We start from the raw sequence: 16620 nt of genomic DNA, 5'->3' as shown, positions 1-16620 counted from the left end.
AATTATTTTCACAAAGTAGATTTTTAAATTTAGATTGATTGATTGAGTACTGCGGCACGACTTACCTCACACTTTGAGATGATCATACAGCCGAGCTGGTCGACTATGAGGACGTCGACTGCGGATGGCACACGACAGAAGCGCTGCTGGAAGAACTGCAAGATGGTGTCGGTGGTCTTGGGCGTGTCCTTCAGGGAGACGGCTATGTGACCCAGCATCACAATTGTGTTCATTGGTATCAGCGTCGATTCACTGCCAACAAACAATATTATAATGGACTGAAAAAGACTTAGAAATTGTCAAAAACCACAGATTTATTAATACTTAGAAAGACCGGTTTCGGTTATTACACCATTGTCAATCTCTGATAAACTAAAACTAAATACAAGAGCAGCAGAATTTATACTAGTAGGCGAGTACTGCTATTGGTCAAGGGCATGAACGCCTGCCATTGGCCCAGCTAGACAGTCTCCTCCTATTCAACGGTATGACAAAATGGCGGCTTAAGCAACAGAATCGCCATGATAACAAAATTTACTTTCAGTACAAAATAAGAACCAAGAAAACAAGTGTGAAAGATAATAAAACAGATATGTAAATGGGAAAATTATTGACTAATGTATGCTTACAATTTTATGATAAAACTAAATTCGCAGTGTTGTATTGGTTGAAATGAATCTGGTCATTTAGACTATACTGGGAATTTTCCTTAATTACTCTTGTTATTTCTAAAGCCTCTAGAATATTCAAAGATCTGCCTTTGTTATTAACATGCAGAAACTCAAAATTCTCCTTAACTGTGAACTTGTGATTATTTGTTATCAAATGTTCTGCAAAGAAACATCAATTGAATAATTACCACAATATCAACTTCCCAACTACACAAAAAAAAAAATTATAATACAAAAGAGCGCCATACACAGTGGATGAATGTGTGGATGTCTTGAGGGAAGAAAACTACATATCATAAAATTATTAAAAAATATAAATTTCCATTAAAACAACTGAAATTAATCGATTTCTTCCAGGGGGGTGCTCCTAGAGGCAGTGTTTTTTCTTTGACGTCTCCTTCTTGCACTATTGTATTTTCTGTGTAACGATTCAATGTTGTGAATCTTGTCTTTTATATGCAACTACTTGAATAAATGAAATTTGATTGATTGATATAGAGTGATCAAAACTACGCAGTGGAATATATGCACATTATATCACTCAAAAACAAACAGGTATTTTTCTTCATAATGAAAACACTGGGATATTGTCAGAAATATCACTGTAACTTGGAAAAAACAAACAAAACCTACTCTAGAACATGGTACGCCATAGTGGAGTAGGTCAATTTCCAAACAGAAAAAAACTAAGCAAGTAGAGGACACATTATAAGATTTTTTGTAACTATTGTATGTCATTGTAATTTATCTAATATTTTGTGTAATTGATGTTGTAGTTTTAGTTTTTTTTTTTGGAAATAAACATTTATTTATGTATTTATTTATCACTAGTCATTGTAAAACTAGCAGGCAACCCGTGCTCTGCAAGGGTCTAATTAAAAACTTGAAAAACTAAAAACTCGACCAACTAAAATCTTGAAGAATTTTGAATAGGCCTATAACTTTCCTCGGTAAGTCAAAAATCTATATCCAAAATTTCAAGTTGATCAGTCCAGTAGTTCAGACGTGATTATTCGTCATTCGTGAATTTTCTATCCCGTACGTGTATAAGCCGATTCTTTCCTTTATTATACGAGTAGTTCTGTGAACAGTAGACCTCGCGCAGTTCTAAACCACAGTCTCCTCTAATACTGTTCATCAAAGTAAATTCTGTCCTGTCCCGTCGTGTCGGCGAGATATCAGCGTATAAAAGACTAATGGCTGTTTGGGTTGTTGTATCGATAATGCTAATAATTTGATGTAAACAGCTATGCTACTATCATCAAAAGCTTACAGAGTTGAAAGCAGAGAAAAGTCGGGAGAAAATACTATGCCAACGTAAGTAGACAGTCTACTAACTTTGATACTATGCTACTTCAAGTTATCTGCATGCAATTAACAGTCCACACAACAGCTGTTTTTTCACTAAGTTACACTGCGTCATTGCATGCAACTTATAATCCACTCAACAGCTGATTTATGATGAATAATTCTATAGTCTGATTTTTACTCTAATATTGGCGAATGAAGGAGGCTCCTTTTCCTCATATTATCCTTGAAATGCAAAATTTCCAAAAACCTTGTATATACGTCGACGCGCAATTTTAAAAGGAACATACCTGTCAAATTTCATGAAAATCTATTACCGCGTTTCGCCGTAAATGCGGAACATATAAACATAAAGAGATATGCAAAAACGTCGACTTGAATCTTAGACCTCACTTCACTCGGTCAATTATAGATTACATAACATGTTTCAACATCAGTGATGCCATCTATATTTTTCTTCAACTGAACACACCACTTTACATACTAAAGACTCGTCGTAAAATAGATGATTTTAGGGTAGGGAAAATATTTATTATATGAGAAAGATTAAGATTCAAACGAAAAATCGTGTTTGATAATCGATTGATAATCTATTTCACGCTCGCTAGGCATGCGCACATTTGTCGAGTTCAAAGCCAAATTTCAAACAGTTTGAACGCTCATAAAAAGATGAAAAACGTCAGACAAAGGAACAGATGATATGAATCTTATTGGAAATTTCTTCCTCTTTCCAACCATATCCTTACAATTAGATTTTGACTGATAGTCTTCTAGTTGTTGACGTTTTTTAAAAATTTCGAAAAATCTATGTATATCTCGAAAACCAAGCTCGAAAAGTGATCATGCAGAAAATATTTCATTATTGCAAAAGAAGGTAGTCAGGGTTTAACTGATTCTCATAGACTAGCGATTTGTAAGCCTCTTTTTGTCCAGCTTAGTATAATGACAAGAAAAATTTTACCTATATACCATATTATTGCATGTTAAAAAAATTCATCCAATTTAAAATAAGACATCAAACTCATAGCCATAATACAAGAAATTGTCATAGAATTGATATTCCCTATCAGAGGTTATCCAAAACAGCCAAAAGTTATGATACATTTTGTATAAAAATTTACAATAAATTACCCACAGATTCAATATTGGAAACAGAAATGAAATTCAAGACGAGTTTATTGAATTGGCTTGTGATAAATCCCTTTTATAGTGTTAAAGAGTTCTTTGAGAGTGGAATAATTGTTGCTTAGAGTTAAGAGGTTTCTATTTGTATTTTTCAAAAAGCTCAAGTTGTGCTGTAAGGAATATGTTTTGTGCTTTCAAATGAATTCTATTCCTGTATTTGAAACATCTAATTGACTTACAGTTTACTTACTGTATTATTTTCTAGACTCAATAATGTAATTTTGTGGTACAGTTGCATTAAAATTTAATTTCATATTTTGTTGTACTATATTCAATATTTGACTTTGCCTATTGTTCTAAAACTTTAACGTCAATAAAATCTCATTCATTTTTTTGATATAAGTTGCCGTGCTACCAATTTCTCCTAAATCGGTTGGATAGCAAATTTTCACCTATTAACCTAAGGAAAGTTATCGGCTCCAACGTAATAGATTCTTGGTAAACTATGAATGGATCTATCGCCTATGAATGAGAAATCCAGTTTTCAGAGCAAATGAACTTATAATCTTCAGAAGAATTTTGGCAATATACTACACAAATACACAAAGAACAATATCTTACACGTTTAAGCATCTAAAGTCACTACAAGCTAAATACTTATCCAGTTTATATAGTTGAAAAACAATGGCTATAGGCTTGTATACACAATAAACAAATTATAGACAAAATAGAACACTATAAACTGTTCAAAACTCAATTTAAAACATTAATAATTCACTTAAACAGAAAAATATTCAGAGAGCACAAAATTACAACACACGCAGCCAGCCATATTTTTAGAGAAGAAGGAGGAAGCCTAGCTACAAGGAACAGAGCAAAGCTTTGTAGACAACTCAAACCAGTGTCGACGTTATGGACACGTCACCAAGAAAATTATAAATTACAAGTTTAGAATTCACATTTTATATTTGTTCTCAATAAAACTTTATTTTGAAACTGTTATTTTAAATTTTATATATCATCTCTATATTATCTGTTAATTTTGTTAACTCTGTTTACAGAGTTTGTTTTTTCAGTGATACCATTGAACATGCAACACAATCATTTACGATAAATTCTCAGTCAAAAAGTTGTCCGTATATCGATGACTCTGATATTTACTATAAAGTTTTATAGATCTCGAATTGAAGATTCGATTCCAATCGAGAAAAAATGTAATATTACAAAGTGAATTTTACTGGACATTTTTTGTTGCAGATTTCATGTAGAATTTATGGTCTGCGGCTGTTACACCTAGATAGTTAAGGCAAGTTGATATTCTTATAATGATGTATGGATGTAACATAGGATATTTTCATAAAATGATGGATGTAATATGATCGTCGACTTACACATCACTCTTCTCAGCAGTAAACAGTCGGTTGGAGAGAGAAGCAACCAGGGCGGGCACACAGTAGGGGTCCAGGCTGTGAGCCGAACGCAGCGCCTTGCAGAGGTTCTCAATGGCCGCGTCTCTCAGCTTCTCGAAAGGTGTCTGGTTGATAGGCACCTGCTCCGTGATTGAACGTACTTCTGATCCTTCCACCGTCACTGACAAACACATAATTATTACTCAATTACTCAAGAATTTAACAAAATTTATTTATTGATACATTCATAGATACAATATATTTTCTTAAAATGTATTCAGGGAAACTTATTTTCATTTATAAAATAGAATTATAGTATAAACTAGTTGTTATAATTTATATTTTTAATCTATTATTTTATTAATTTCAAAAATGGGTACTATAATTATATTTTATAAATACAATATATTGTTTAGGCCTATTTCCCAAATTTTGATGAAAATAGTCCAAAAAGAGGTTATGTTTAAAAAAAATATTGTTTGATTGAATATCATTATCAACTCACTATGAATAACTGGGGGAGGAGCAACAAGCTTACAGCCAAAAACTGTTTTTTATCAAATGTTGATGAAAATAGTTCAAAAATAGGTTATTTTAATCACTCCATAGTGCTGACATGAGCTGCTCTAGTCCCATAAGGTGACCAAACCACTGAACCGTATTCCAATCAACTGATACAATTATGATTACAATACCATTATAACCAACAATTGATATAATTATTATGTTTACCAGTATTAGAATAGAATAAAATTAGTTACCTAAATTATGTTCACTAAAGTTAAAACAGAATAAAATTAGTTACCAATAATGTCGTGAGGAGCTCTGTCTGAGTGGATCCTATGCAGTTTGGCCAATATTGGAGAGGGAGACACCAAGAAATCTTTCAAACACTGAATGGACGTGCTAGCAATGTTGGGAAACTTTTCCGCTAATTTTCCCAAACCCTGAAACAAAAATTTTAACGATTTTGATTATTTGTGTTTATCTTCTAACAAACATCGGTAGAAAGTCAATACTGAGAGATTAAACTGTGATGACAGACAACTTTTGGACTATTTTACTTGAGACAAACAAATAATACTTTATTTATTCTTTTTTACATTGAAGCACAGATCGGGAGAGAAAACTAAGAATACCTACTATTTCTCTCCCAAGTTTAGGTAACTTTAAAAGTCCGAAATGAGGTTATGTCTTCTGGATTTCCACAAAATTCTATTTTTAAAAGAATAATTTTGTGTTGAGAAACTTGAAAAATAATAATTTGACAGAAAACTTTTGGTTATTTTACTTTAGACAAACAAATAATATTATTTTTAGACGAGTAATTAGTGTTGAGAAAAATTCAAAAAATAAAAGTTTCAACTTACCTCTAGACAGACCATCAGTAGTGGCATATGAGCTAAAACTAGTTTCAAATTTTGTGTGGAATTTATCTTTCCATTTAGTCTGCTGCAAAGGCTATCAGCACCTAGAAAATGATAAAATTTGAGTGAATTAAAGTTCAAATTCAAATTTATTTATCCTTAATGATAATTATTACAAAGTTTAAAACGTAATGTATAAACATCACTTAATAGTTATATATACAGTAGGTATTACAATTAGTAATTATATAATATATAAGGTGGTTTCAAAGATTACCTCACAGGGATTGAATTGACTATTAATGGCTAAAACTATTTTTCATCAATTCTGTGAGCTAAACTACGAAGTAACTTGGGAATTTGATATTCAAATAAAGAATACTACTTCAAGACCAAAATATAATTTATTAAGACCGACAGAATTATCACATTATGAACGTTTGACATGTTAATATTTATTACGAAAATCGAATTCAGCACATACTCATGAAATTTTGACTTGGTTGCACAAAAGCTTGTTAAATCTTAACCTTATTTACAAAGTTTTACAAATTTACGACAGAACTTGAGTTTGTGGCCTAGGCCCGACTCAACATTAAACACTGATGTGCCTTTTGAATATTTGCCACCATCGGACTCCCATGATTAAGTGCTACGAAAACCAATAATTGGAGAAGCCTACGTTTCAAAAAACCTTCTCTAATTGGTTTTCGTGGCATTTAATCACGATTATAATTCAACAGGTTTTCGTGTTGCAACCGGCCCTAAATATTTGAGATATTCAAGACACATAATCAATATATCATATGTGGATCAAAATATGTGGAGAAAATTTTAAAACTCTAAAAGTTTGAAAGTGAGAAGAAAATATTCAAAGAAAACAATCAAACAGGAAGGATTTAGTACAAGACATTCGACAATCAATACAATATTATAAAGCTGCGTTTACACCAAAGTTATTAACAAAATGTTAATAACTTAATCTTTATACATTCTATTAGATTGAACATAACTTCTCATACACATGATGAACATATGTGTTTGTCAAGTTCCGCTCAATCTAATAGAATCTGTAAGGTTTAAGTTATCAACATTTTGTTAATAACTTTGGTGTAAACGCAGCTTTACTATTGCAACTGGTAACTCATAGTACAGTACATATTTCATTCATAATTTACAGATTCGTTATAAAAATATTTATAAACTGTGGGTAAATATAGCTATTGATAGATATATCGTAGATAAATATAGTTTATATTCCATTCATAAAACACATTTAATTCATTATTGATCACACTGGTTATCAAAAATACATTCTCAAGTTTCACTTCATGTTAAGTTTTCAACCAACACAATATTACTATAAATAGTGGATAGTAAAAAACAGGAATAAAGATCATCAAAGAAGCAGTTATTAGGAACTAAAATACCTGGAAACAGTTAATATGAAAATAAATTTAAATATTGGATAAATCATTCATCAACGAAACAATTGTTAGGAACTAAAGTACCTGAAAACAGTTAACAGTCAATAAAACACATCTGCAAACCTTTTTTACCAATCGTGTTGCTAAGAACATTCATTATCAGGAAAGCAGTTAACAGTTAATAAAACACATCGATGCAAGAAGCAAACTGTTGATTTCGCAAACCTTTTTTACCAATCGTGTTGCTAAGAACATTCATAATCAGGAAAGCTTCACGACGTGCGCCCTTTGCTGTAATAATTTCGAAAAATAACAACTGGAAATTCATCATGAGCTACATACAAAACGAGGCAAGTTACAAAATAAGGATCTCAATCCAACAACGTTGGTTCTAACTGCAAAAAGTAATCACTAGGAAGGTCATCACAAAGGTTTCAATTCTTGAAATGTATTTCTAACTAAGTAATAATTCTTGAAATGTATTTCTAACTAAGTTGCAGACTGTTCATCAAAAGGAGAGACGAAAATAACATGACGTTTGGCTTGTGTGCGTATAAAAGTGATAACTCATATCAATTGATGAACTTATCAAATTGATGCCCCAGTTCAACAGTGCTACAACTCAAAAAATTTAGAAATTGGGGTACCTTAATTTTTTTCGGAAAGCAATACTTTCCTCACCTATGGTAATAGGGCAAGGAAAGTAATATCATTTTTGAGATTTCTACAACATTTTACTCAGCTTTCCTTCCTCTTTCCAGAGCTACACTCAACTAAGTCTAAGAATATTATACTTCTACATGGGAGAAATCAACATTCCATATGCAATGCACAATTCATAGTAATAATTTGAAACATTAAATTGCCTTTTTCTCAAAACTTGGATTTTTGAGTTGTAGTAGTGTTGAACTAGGCCAGCGATTAATGCCAGTTCACAATGATTCCATTCACACTGAAACACGTGCTGTGAATATTCTGTTCAGTATTCGTTGCCTACTCTCAGAGTACTGTGAATCGGTCTTGCTACTCCACTCTCCACCCTGACACGGCAATATATACATCGTAGGCTCCCAGAACTTAGGCATCCATATGTGGTACCGTATACGTTGGCTCCATATTTACATCGTAGGCTCCCAGAACTAAGGCATCCATATGTGGTACCGTATACGTTGGCTCCATATTTACATCGTAGGCTCCCAGAACTTAGGAATCCATATGTGGTACCGTATACGTTGGCTCCATATTTACATCGTAGGCACCCAGAACTTAGGCATCCATATGTGGTACCGTATACGTTGGCTCCATATTTACATCGTAGGCTCCCAGAACTTAGGCATCCATATGTGGTACCGTATACGTTGGCTCCATATTTACATCGTAGGCTCCCAGAACTTAGGCATCCATATGTGGTACCGTATACGTTGGCTCCATATTTACATCGTAGGCTCCCAGAACTTAGGCATCCATATGTGGTACCGTATACGTTGGCTCCATATTTACATCGTAAGCTCCCAGAACTTAGGCATCCATATGTGGTACCGTATACGTTGGCTCCATATTTACATCGTAGGCTCCCAGAACTTAGGCATCCATATGTGGTACCGTATACGTTGGCTCCATATTTACATCGTAGGCTCCCAGAACTTAGGCATCCATATGTGGTACCGTATACGTTGGCTCCATATTTACATCGTTGGCTCCATATTTACATCGTAAGCTCCCAGAACTTAGGCATCCATATGTGGTACCGTATACGTTGGATCCATATTTACATCGTAGGCTCCCAGAACTTAGGCATCCATATGTGGTACCGTATACGTTGGCTCCATATTTACATCGTAGGCACCCAGAGCTAAGGCATCCATATGTGGTACCCTATACTTTGGCTCCATATTTACATCGTAGGCACCCAGAGCTAAGGCATCCATATGTGGTACCGTATACGTTGGCTCCATATTTACATCGTAGCTCCCAGAACTTAGGCATCCATATGTGGTACCGTATACGTTGGCTCCATATTTACATCGTAGGCACCAGAGCTAAGGCATCCATATGTGGTACCCTATACTTTGGCTCCATATTTACATCGTAGGCACCCAGAGCTAAGGCATCCATATGTGGTACCGTATACGTTGGCTCCATATTTACATCGTAGGCTCCCAGAACTTAGGCATCCATATGTGGTACCGTATACGTTGGCTCCATGTTTACATCGTAGGCACCCAGAGCTAAGGCATCCATATGTGCTACCCTATACTTTGGCTCCATATTTACATCGTAGGCACCCAGAGCTAAGGCATCCATATGTGGTACCGTATACGTTGGCTCCATATTTACATCGTAGGCTCGCAGAACTTAGGCATCCATATGTGGTACCGTATACGTTGGCTCCATATTTACATCGTAGGCATCTCGGCTCACACAGAACTAACTATCATGTGTTTCACCAGGTGTTCGAGCTTAGATCATTCATTATTTTTTTATGAGGCAAAAATCAAACTAGACTGAAAGTTACTTTTGTTAATTACGGACGCTTTTTCAAGCACTATACTTCATCACAGCTTCAAGAGATTGCTTTGAAAAATACAAAACGAGTAGATACTATTGAAAGTAAACACTCTAGATAAATTGAAAAAGGTTTTAGACATGGCTGGGAAAGAAAGCTCTCCACACAAAATTGAGGAATTTAGAGATTCGGATATAAGTAAACTAGAATTTTTCTAGAACTACGTAAGCTATTTAAATATGTTAATAAAGTATGTATAATATTAATTTTATTATTTTAATATGCCTAAAAAGCAGTCGTTGGGTCATGTCAGAGGCCCTGAAATTGATCAGTTGCGACCTGAAAACTCTGACACCAGACCTGAGCCAGCCAGGTCACATGATATTATTATTACTATTATATTAATTTTGACAAGACTGTAGTAAGTAGCAAGTAGGTTCTTAGTATAGTTCAAACAGTTAATTCAAGTTTCATTTCATATCAGCTACTCACTCTCAAGTTTCATTTCACCTATTCATTATCTCTCCATTAATCCATTCATGAACTCATCAAAAATAGAAACGTTTGTTTACCTAGGTTTAAAATACTCTTGCACAAAATTGCCTTCATAAATAAATGAATACACGTTTGTTACTAAATAAAATAATTGACCAACAGTTCAAGAAGGATGAAAACCTTTAAAGAAATTGCTAGCATGAGTAGTATTTTATTCTTGAATTTCTTTATCCATTACGCAATGCTGTATGTTTCATCAAGTTCTAACACTGGAATGACGACTTTCAGACTATAATAAATGTGAAAAATATTGAATATTTACTATAATAATTGTGAAAAATATAAAATATCTACTCATTGACTGGAGCATGATTTCGAATCGCAAGGGATTCATTGTTAACTATTTCAATGATTAAAGAGTCAGCTTATAGAAGCCGAAGCGAACGGCCGTGTCACAGTATACATACAGTACGGAAACTTGGCTATACCCTGACGCCAAAATCCGCCATCTTGTTAGGAAGCGCCGCATTGTAATAGTATTGATGGTAGGTTCGGATCACTTTAATGACCCGGATCAATTGATCTCGTTCACTGCCACGAGCCAATCAGAAGACCAGGATTGGAACTTCCCAAGGTCACGTGACGTGTTTAGTATTGGCGTCATGTAAAAAGCATTGGTTAGATAGGCGTTTGATTACAAGTTTCCATTCTGTACCTATTCTGTGGCCGTGTTTCACGGGGCACATTTTATCATTACCATTGATATTTCTAGAGGCTAGTTGTACATTATAGAATCAGATTTAATACTAGTAAATAATTTAATCATTTTCAACTCACCAGTTTCGTCGCCAATAGCCCACACAAGTAGATCAACACAAGCCGAGTTAGCCATAACATTCACTTTGAATTTGTTGACGGTTGCGAAATTGGTCTCCTTGTCTTCGCGCTCGCTTGCGTCGTGGTGTCGAGATTGCAGTTCGGTTTGACCCGACAGAAACAGGCCTTTCACAAATTCCTGCACGTCTTTTGTGAACGGTGGTGGAAGATCTTGAAAAACAGAAGAAAAATAATGAAGAGAAATGTTATCAGCTCTATTGTAGTGAAAAGTTGAAATTTGTTTATTAACAACATATATTAAGAAATGCACAGCTTTTTTCCGCAATCTTAACCAACTCCAAATTCAAAATTGATAATTTTCTTCCGATTGGACCCCTTTTTAGAGAAATTCTTTGCTTAAACAATTTTGACAGAATTGTACAATATTTTTGTAATATCCAGGATAAGAAGAAGTTTGGTATGATTTCATGTTTTTTCTTTGAATTTATTGGACTTATTAAATGAAAATCCAAATTAAATGCTGTAATTCACCCCGAAGAATTCTGCTACTGCAAATATCGACAACAGGGAAAACAGCTGGATGGAAATTCGATGAGCGCTACTATTAATAAATTATTTGTCAGCCCGGGAATTTACTACACAAATAATTTTTGAGTAGTAGCGCTCATCGAATTTCCATCTAGCTGTTTACCCTGTTGTCAATATTTGCAGTAGTAGAAGTCATTCACCCCGAAGAGGTGACAGCATTCAATTTGGATTTTCGTTTAATAATAATAATTAATTCATTGACATTTGAATAATTGCAATATCTCTGTAATTTCCATCTGTAGAATATGGAATTAATGATAATACAACATGAATTTTATATAAAATTAGCTCTACTTTTGTAATGCATGGGAAAGGTTTGAATATTGTAGCAGAATTAAGGAAGAAGATAAGTAATAACAATAGAGTGATCCGTAGTCTAGTGGATAGAGTGCTTGCATAGCAGTCTAGAGATCCCCGGTTCAAACCCGCTCATCACCAAACGTTTTTGAACAGGTCCACTCCCGTGTTATTGGATGGGCTCGTTAAAGTGTCGGTCCCGGCTGAAGTATGACAGTCGTAAGGCCCATTGACGGCTTAAATGATATATTCAGGCGAGGTGGAACTTTGTCACGAACTCCCCAATGAAAGCCTTACGAATATTATTATTAGTAGTAGTAACAATGGCTTCCTATCATTTCCATTGATTTCATAGCATGAATTTCAATCTCACTATACTGTCCCAGTATGATATGTGCTCAACTACTGAGCCAACTATTCCCCTGAATAAACAATAGTAGCTTACGTCACAAGGTTGGGAAGGGGCCTTTTGCAGGCGAGAATGATGTTTCTAGTCGAGGCATTAGCCAAGACTAGAATTTCATTCGAGCACTGCAAAAGACATTCACGTCCAAGTAACGTACACTTTTTTTGGTCATAATAATCTAAAGAAGAATAATTGAGTAATAGAAAACAGTACCTGCTTGTGCTTGTAATGCAAGTTACTACATGCATTCCTTAGACCATTTATAGAGTAGACACGGCCAATTGTATATTCATACTAAAAGTCGTTGAAGCCAACATCTCTACTGCCAAATTCGCCCACGTTGACGTCACAACAGTTTGTTGTGTAAGTGTTTGTGGTGTTTAACTTACATTGTTGTTGAACAATGCATTGTTGTTAGCTTGGTTGTGACGTCAATATGGGCGGATTTGGCAGTAGATGTTGGCTACAGAGGCTAGACTTCCCAGCGTGTCTACTCTATAAATGGTCTAAGATGCATTCTATAAACATAACCTAGTTTACAAATTCCGAATCAGGAATTTTGTGGAAGTTGGCAAAACTTCCACCTGGAGCGCTTAAGGTGTTTTTTTTGAGCAGTTTTGCTGTTCCTATTTTGGAACTAGGAAACATACTCGACTGTAAAGAAAACATATGGTATCATTACAGTAGAGTATGCTGTAATGAGAATAAAATGTTTATTTGTTCTACAAACAGCTGTTACCGGCTTGATTTCATGCATGGAAAACAGCTGAGATTGAATGACTATTGAAAAAAAATATATTACCTGTAATATCAACTATTATTGGTACTTTATTATAGGTTATAAACATGATATTACCTGTCTGATAGTGCAGTAGCTCTCTCAACAGCGTCACCATAACTAGATTGAGGGTTTCACTGAAACTGCGATAGGGGAAAATCTTCAAACTGCCAGCCTGATGGATTTCGCTCGCCTGACGATCGAGAAAGACTAGCATCTCTTCGGTGAGAAGTTTTTTGGCACACGATAGAACATTCTGTAAATGAAAAGTTGAAATATCAATATAATTATTAGGCTAAATAAATCGCCGGCTACATTATGGTTAAATGATCAGTTTTGTCGAAAATAATTTTTTGTGTTATTGAAGAAATATTCATGAGTTCCACAAACTAGAGATATTTTTTTTAGAATTACAAAAGTAACTACCCTACCTTAATATTGATAATGGCAAAATTGGCCGAAACTGGTTGTGTCTAAGAAAAAAGAACAAAGAGTACTAGAAGAAATATAGAAACTATAGAAATAAATAGAAATATAAATAAAATGTAACTAATTGAAACAAAAAGTCTCAGTTATTCGGTGAAAATCTTTCCTTCTAACTCAATGATTTTTTCGCGCTCTGTATTTCGCTCTCGTGTGAAATTGTATGGCATAGGCCCAGTTGCACAAAAGCCTGTTAGATTTTAATTATGATTAAATGCCACGAGAGAAGAAGAGGACGCTTTTCCGTGAAGTAGTCTTCATTGATTGGTTCTCTTGGCATTTAATCACGATTAAAATTCTACAGGCTATTGGGCAACCGGGGCATATTCTTCGAATTCTTCTGTAACAAGATTCACATAAACCTGCTAGCATTGGATGAAAGGAAAGGTTCGATAGGAATGCTGACAATTTAAAGAGAATTTCACTTTAAATTGTCAATTGTCAAAGATGATTCTAAAGTCAGATGAAAAAATGATTATCAGTCATTTTCGGTGTGATTACTGGTTAAGCTAACCTGCAAATGAAATTTACAGAAAATTGATTGAATTTTCAAGTTCAATTCTTACTTTTCTACTACTTTAACTGCAAATTTTTGACAGGAAATAAATTGAATTTTCAAGTTCAAGTTCAAATTTTACCTGCAAATGTATGACGGAAAACTCGAGACAGGTGGCGCGTCTCTCGGCCGATTCGGAAAACCGCATCTGCGGAAACTGATTGAAACTGGAGCCATATTTGCAGAAAAAGTGAGTCGTCGGATCGTACGGAATGGGGTGATGTGATTTGCTGTCATTGCTCAACGAACTGTAAATAAGTGAAATGAATAAATGTTATCAAAAGATCAAAACAAGATAAATGATCAACAAAACATAGCGAACAGTGCATAATAGAATAATACGATAATAAACATAATCGATTAAACGACAGATAATAATTATCACTTTGAACAATTAATTACGACATAGCAGTCAGGTATTTATATAAATAAAAGCTATTAGCTTCTACTTACATTAGTGTAGCGCTTTCGGACACTAGTTCCTTCATCAACACTCCATCAACACTTCATCAACACTCGAGTGTTGATGAAGGAACTAGTGTCCGAAAGCGCTACACTAATGTAAGTAGAAGCTAATAGCTTTTATTTATATAAATACCTGACTGCTATGTCGTAATTAATTGTTCAAAGTGATTATTTAACAAGCAGTTCGTAATGGAATCAAACATTGAAGAGATAATAATGGTTGTGAAATAGCTGAAATATGTAAGTAGTTGCTTGATATATTTGAAGTTTGTCAGATTTTGGAAGAGATCTCAGTGAATAAATAGAATAAATTATGTGAAGTTTCAGATAAAGTAAAAGTCTTCAGATTAGTCATAATTCTTAACTCAGGAGTAGAAAGTCCCACACGAGGTGGGCTTAGCTTGCTAGGCTCATATCTGTGCGTGAATGCACCTTTCTGCTGTCTTTTACTGAGATGTGAAGTTTCAGATAAAGTGAAAGATTTCAGATTTAATTCTCAACTCAGGAGATTCTAAAAGTTTAATTCTCAACGTCATAATTCTCAACTCAGGAGTAGACAGTCCCACACAAGGTGGGCTTATATCTATGCGTGAATGCATATTTCTGCAACCATTTAATGAGAAAAAAAGATTGATTGAGCGATTGTTTAGAAATTCAAAAGGCTAATTTCGTTAACAAAACTTACATTGGATATTTATTTATTTATTCATGAGTACAACATTACTTATATCATGAATGATATTGAAAGAGCCAAAACAGGCGAACCCTTTAATATTCCTCTCCCAAATTTAGATTATGATGTACAGGGTAACACAGAATACGGGAACTTTTAAGAACGCCATAATACATTAGTGGGAAGGGCAAAAATGTATTTTATTCAAACTAATGTGAAGTTCAAGACTTACGATTTGAGAACTATCAATAACATCTATCACTTTTTGACAATTACTTCTTTAAGATGGCTTCCTCCTGCACGAATACACTATTGAAATCTGTGTTGATGATTCCTCATTGATCGCTGCAACATATGCGTTTCCTAGTCCCATGATCTGTCCACCTGCGATTTTCTGTTTGTGGAGCTATCTCAAATCAAACGTTTTCACAATTTGATCAGTAACTGTGGTTGAATCATAACAGACATTTCAGAAATAAATTAACGAATTCCCAGCTGAAATGTTGCAGCAATAGTTCAGGAATCTCAAACACAGATTTCAATAGTGTATTCGTGCAGGAGGAAGCCATCTTTAAGAAGTAATTGTCAAAAAGTGATAGATGTTATTGATAATTCTCAAATGGTAAGTCTTGAACTTCACATTAGTTTGAATAAAATCTTTTGCCCTTCCCACTAATGTTTTATGGCGTTTTTAAAAGTTCCCGTTATTCTGTGTCAGCCTGTATAAGCAGTAAATTACACTACAGTCTTTCATTCTATAGGGATAAATAGTTGAGGGTTTAAACAAGGATAGAATACTAAAAATTAATGGATCGAACCTTTGCTAAAGTAGGATAAAATTGATGATGATGGAATAAGTTAATAGACGAACTTGCCTCATGTCAGAAGTCGGATCCAGGTAGCTCAGTGTTAGAATATCAAGAGTTGTCAAGTTCAGATTTCCAGAGAGAGATCTCGGTATAATTGATCTGCAAAATAACACAAATTAATAGGATAAAACTAGTCAAAATACATAATGATTTAATAAAATAGGCCTAATACCGTATTAAAAAAATAAATATTGAGAATAAGATAAAAAGAATAATTGAAAGCTCGATTATTGTTACTCAACCAAAAACCTTTTTGACAGGAGGCCTAGTACATGATAGCAAGGATATCAAGTGTTGTGTAATATCATAGCCACCTCTAATACAAGGCCGCGGCCTACGACATTGCAACGTCGCAGTGTA

The 16620-nt window shown here is 34.4% G+C and overlaps 1 protein-coding gene across 1 annotated transcript in view; it reads right to left on the bottom strand.

The window, feature by feature from the left end:
• LOC111045145 (phosphatidylinositol 4-kinase alpha) overlaps positions 1-16620 on the bottom strand; it is a 113467-nt gene that overhangs the window by 89815 nt on the left and 7032 nt on the right. The window contains 8 exon segments of the mRNA XM_039438436.1: positions 66-252; positions 4496-4694; positions 5319-5460; positions 5884-5984; positions 11146-11355; positions 13293-13470; positions 14336-14501; positions 16267-16359. Coding sequence (XP_039294370.1) covers positions 66-252; positions 4496-4694; positions 5319-5460; positions 5884-5984; positions 11146-11355; positions 13293-13470; positions 14336-14501; positions 16267-16359 — 1276 coding nt within the window.

The sequence above is a fragment of the Nilaparvata lugens genome, chromosome 11 (genome assembly GCF_014356525.2).
Source record: "Nilaparvata lugens isolate BPH chromosome 11, ASM1435652v1, whole genome shotgun sequence".
NCBI lineage: Eukaryota > Metazoa > Arthropoda > Insecta > Hemiptera > Delphacidae > Nilaparvata > Nilaparvata lugens.
This window is presented reverse-complemented; position numbering and strand designations above follow the sequence as displayed.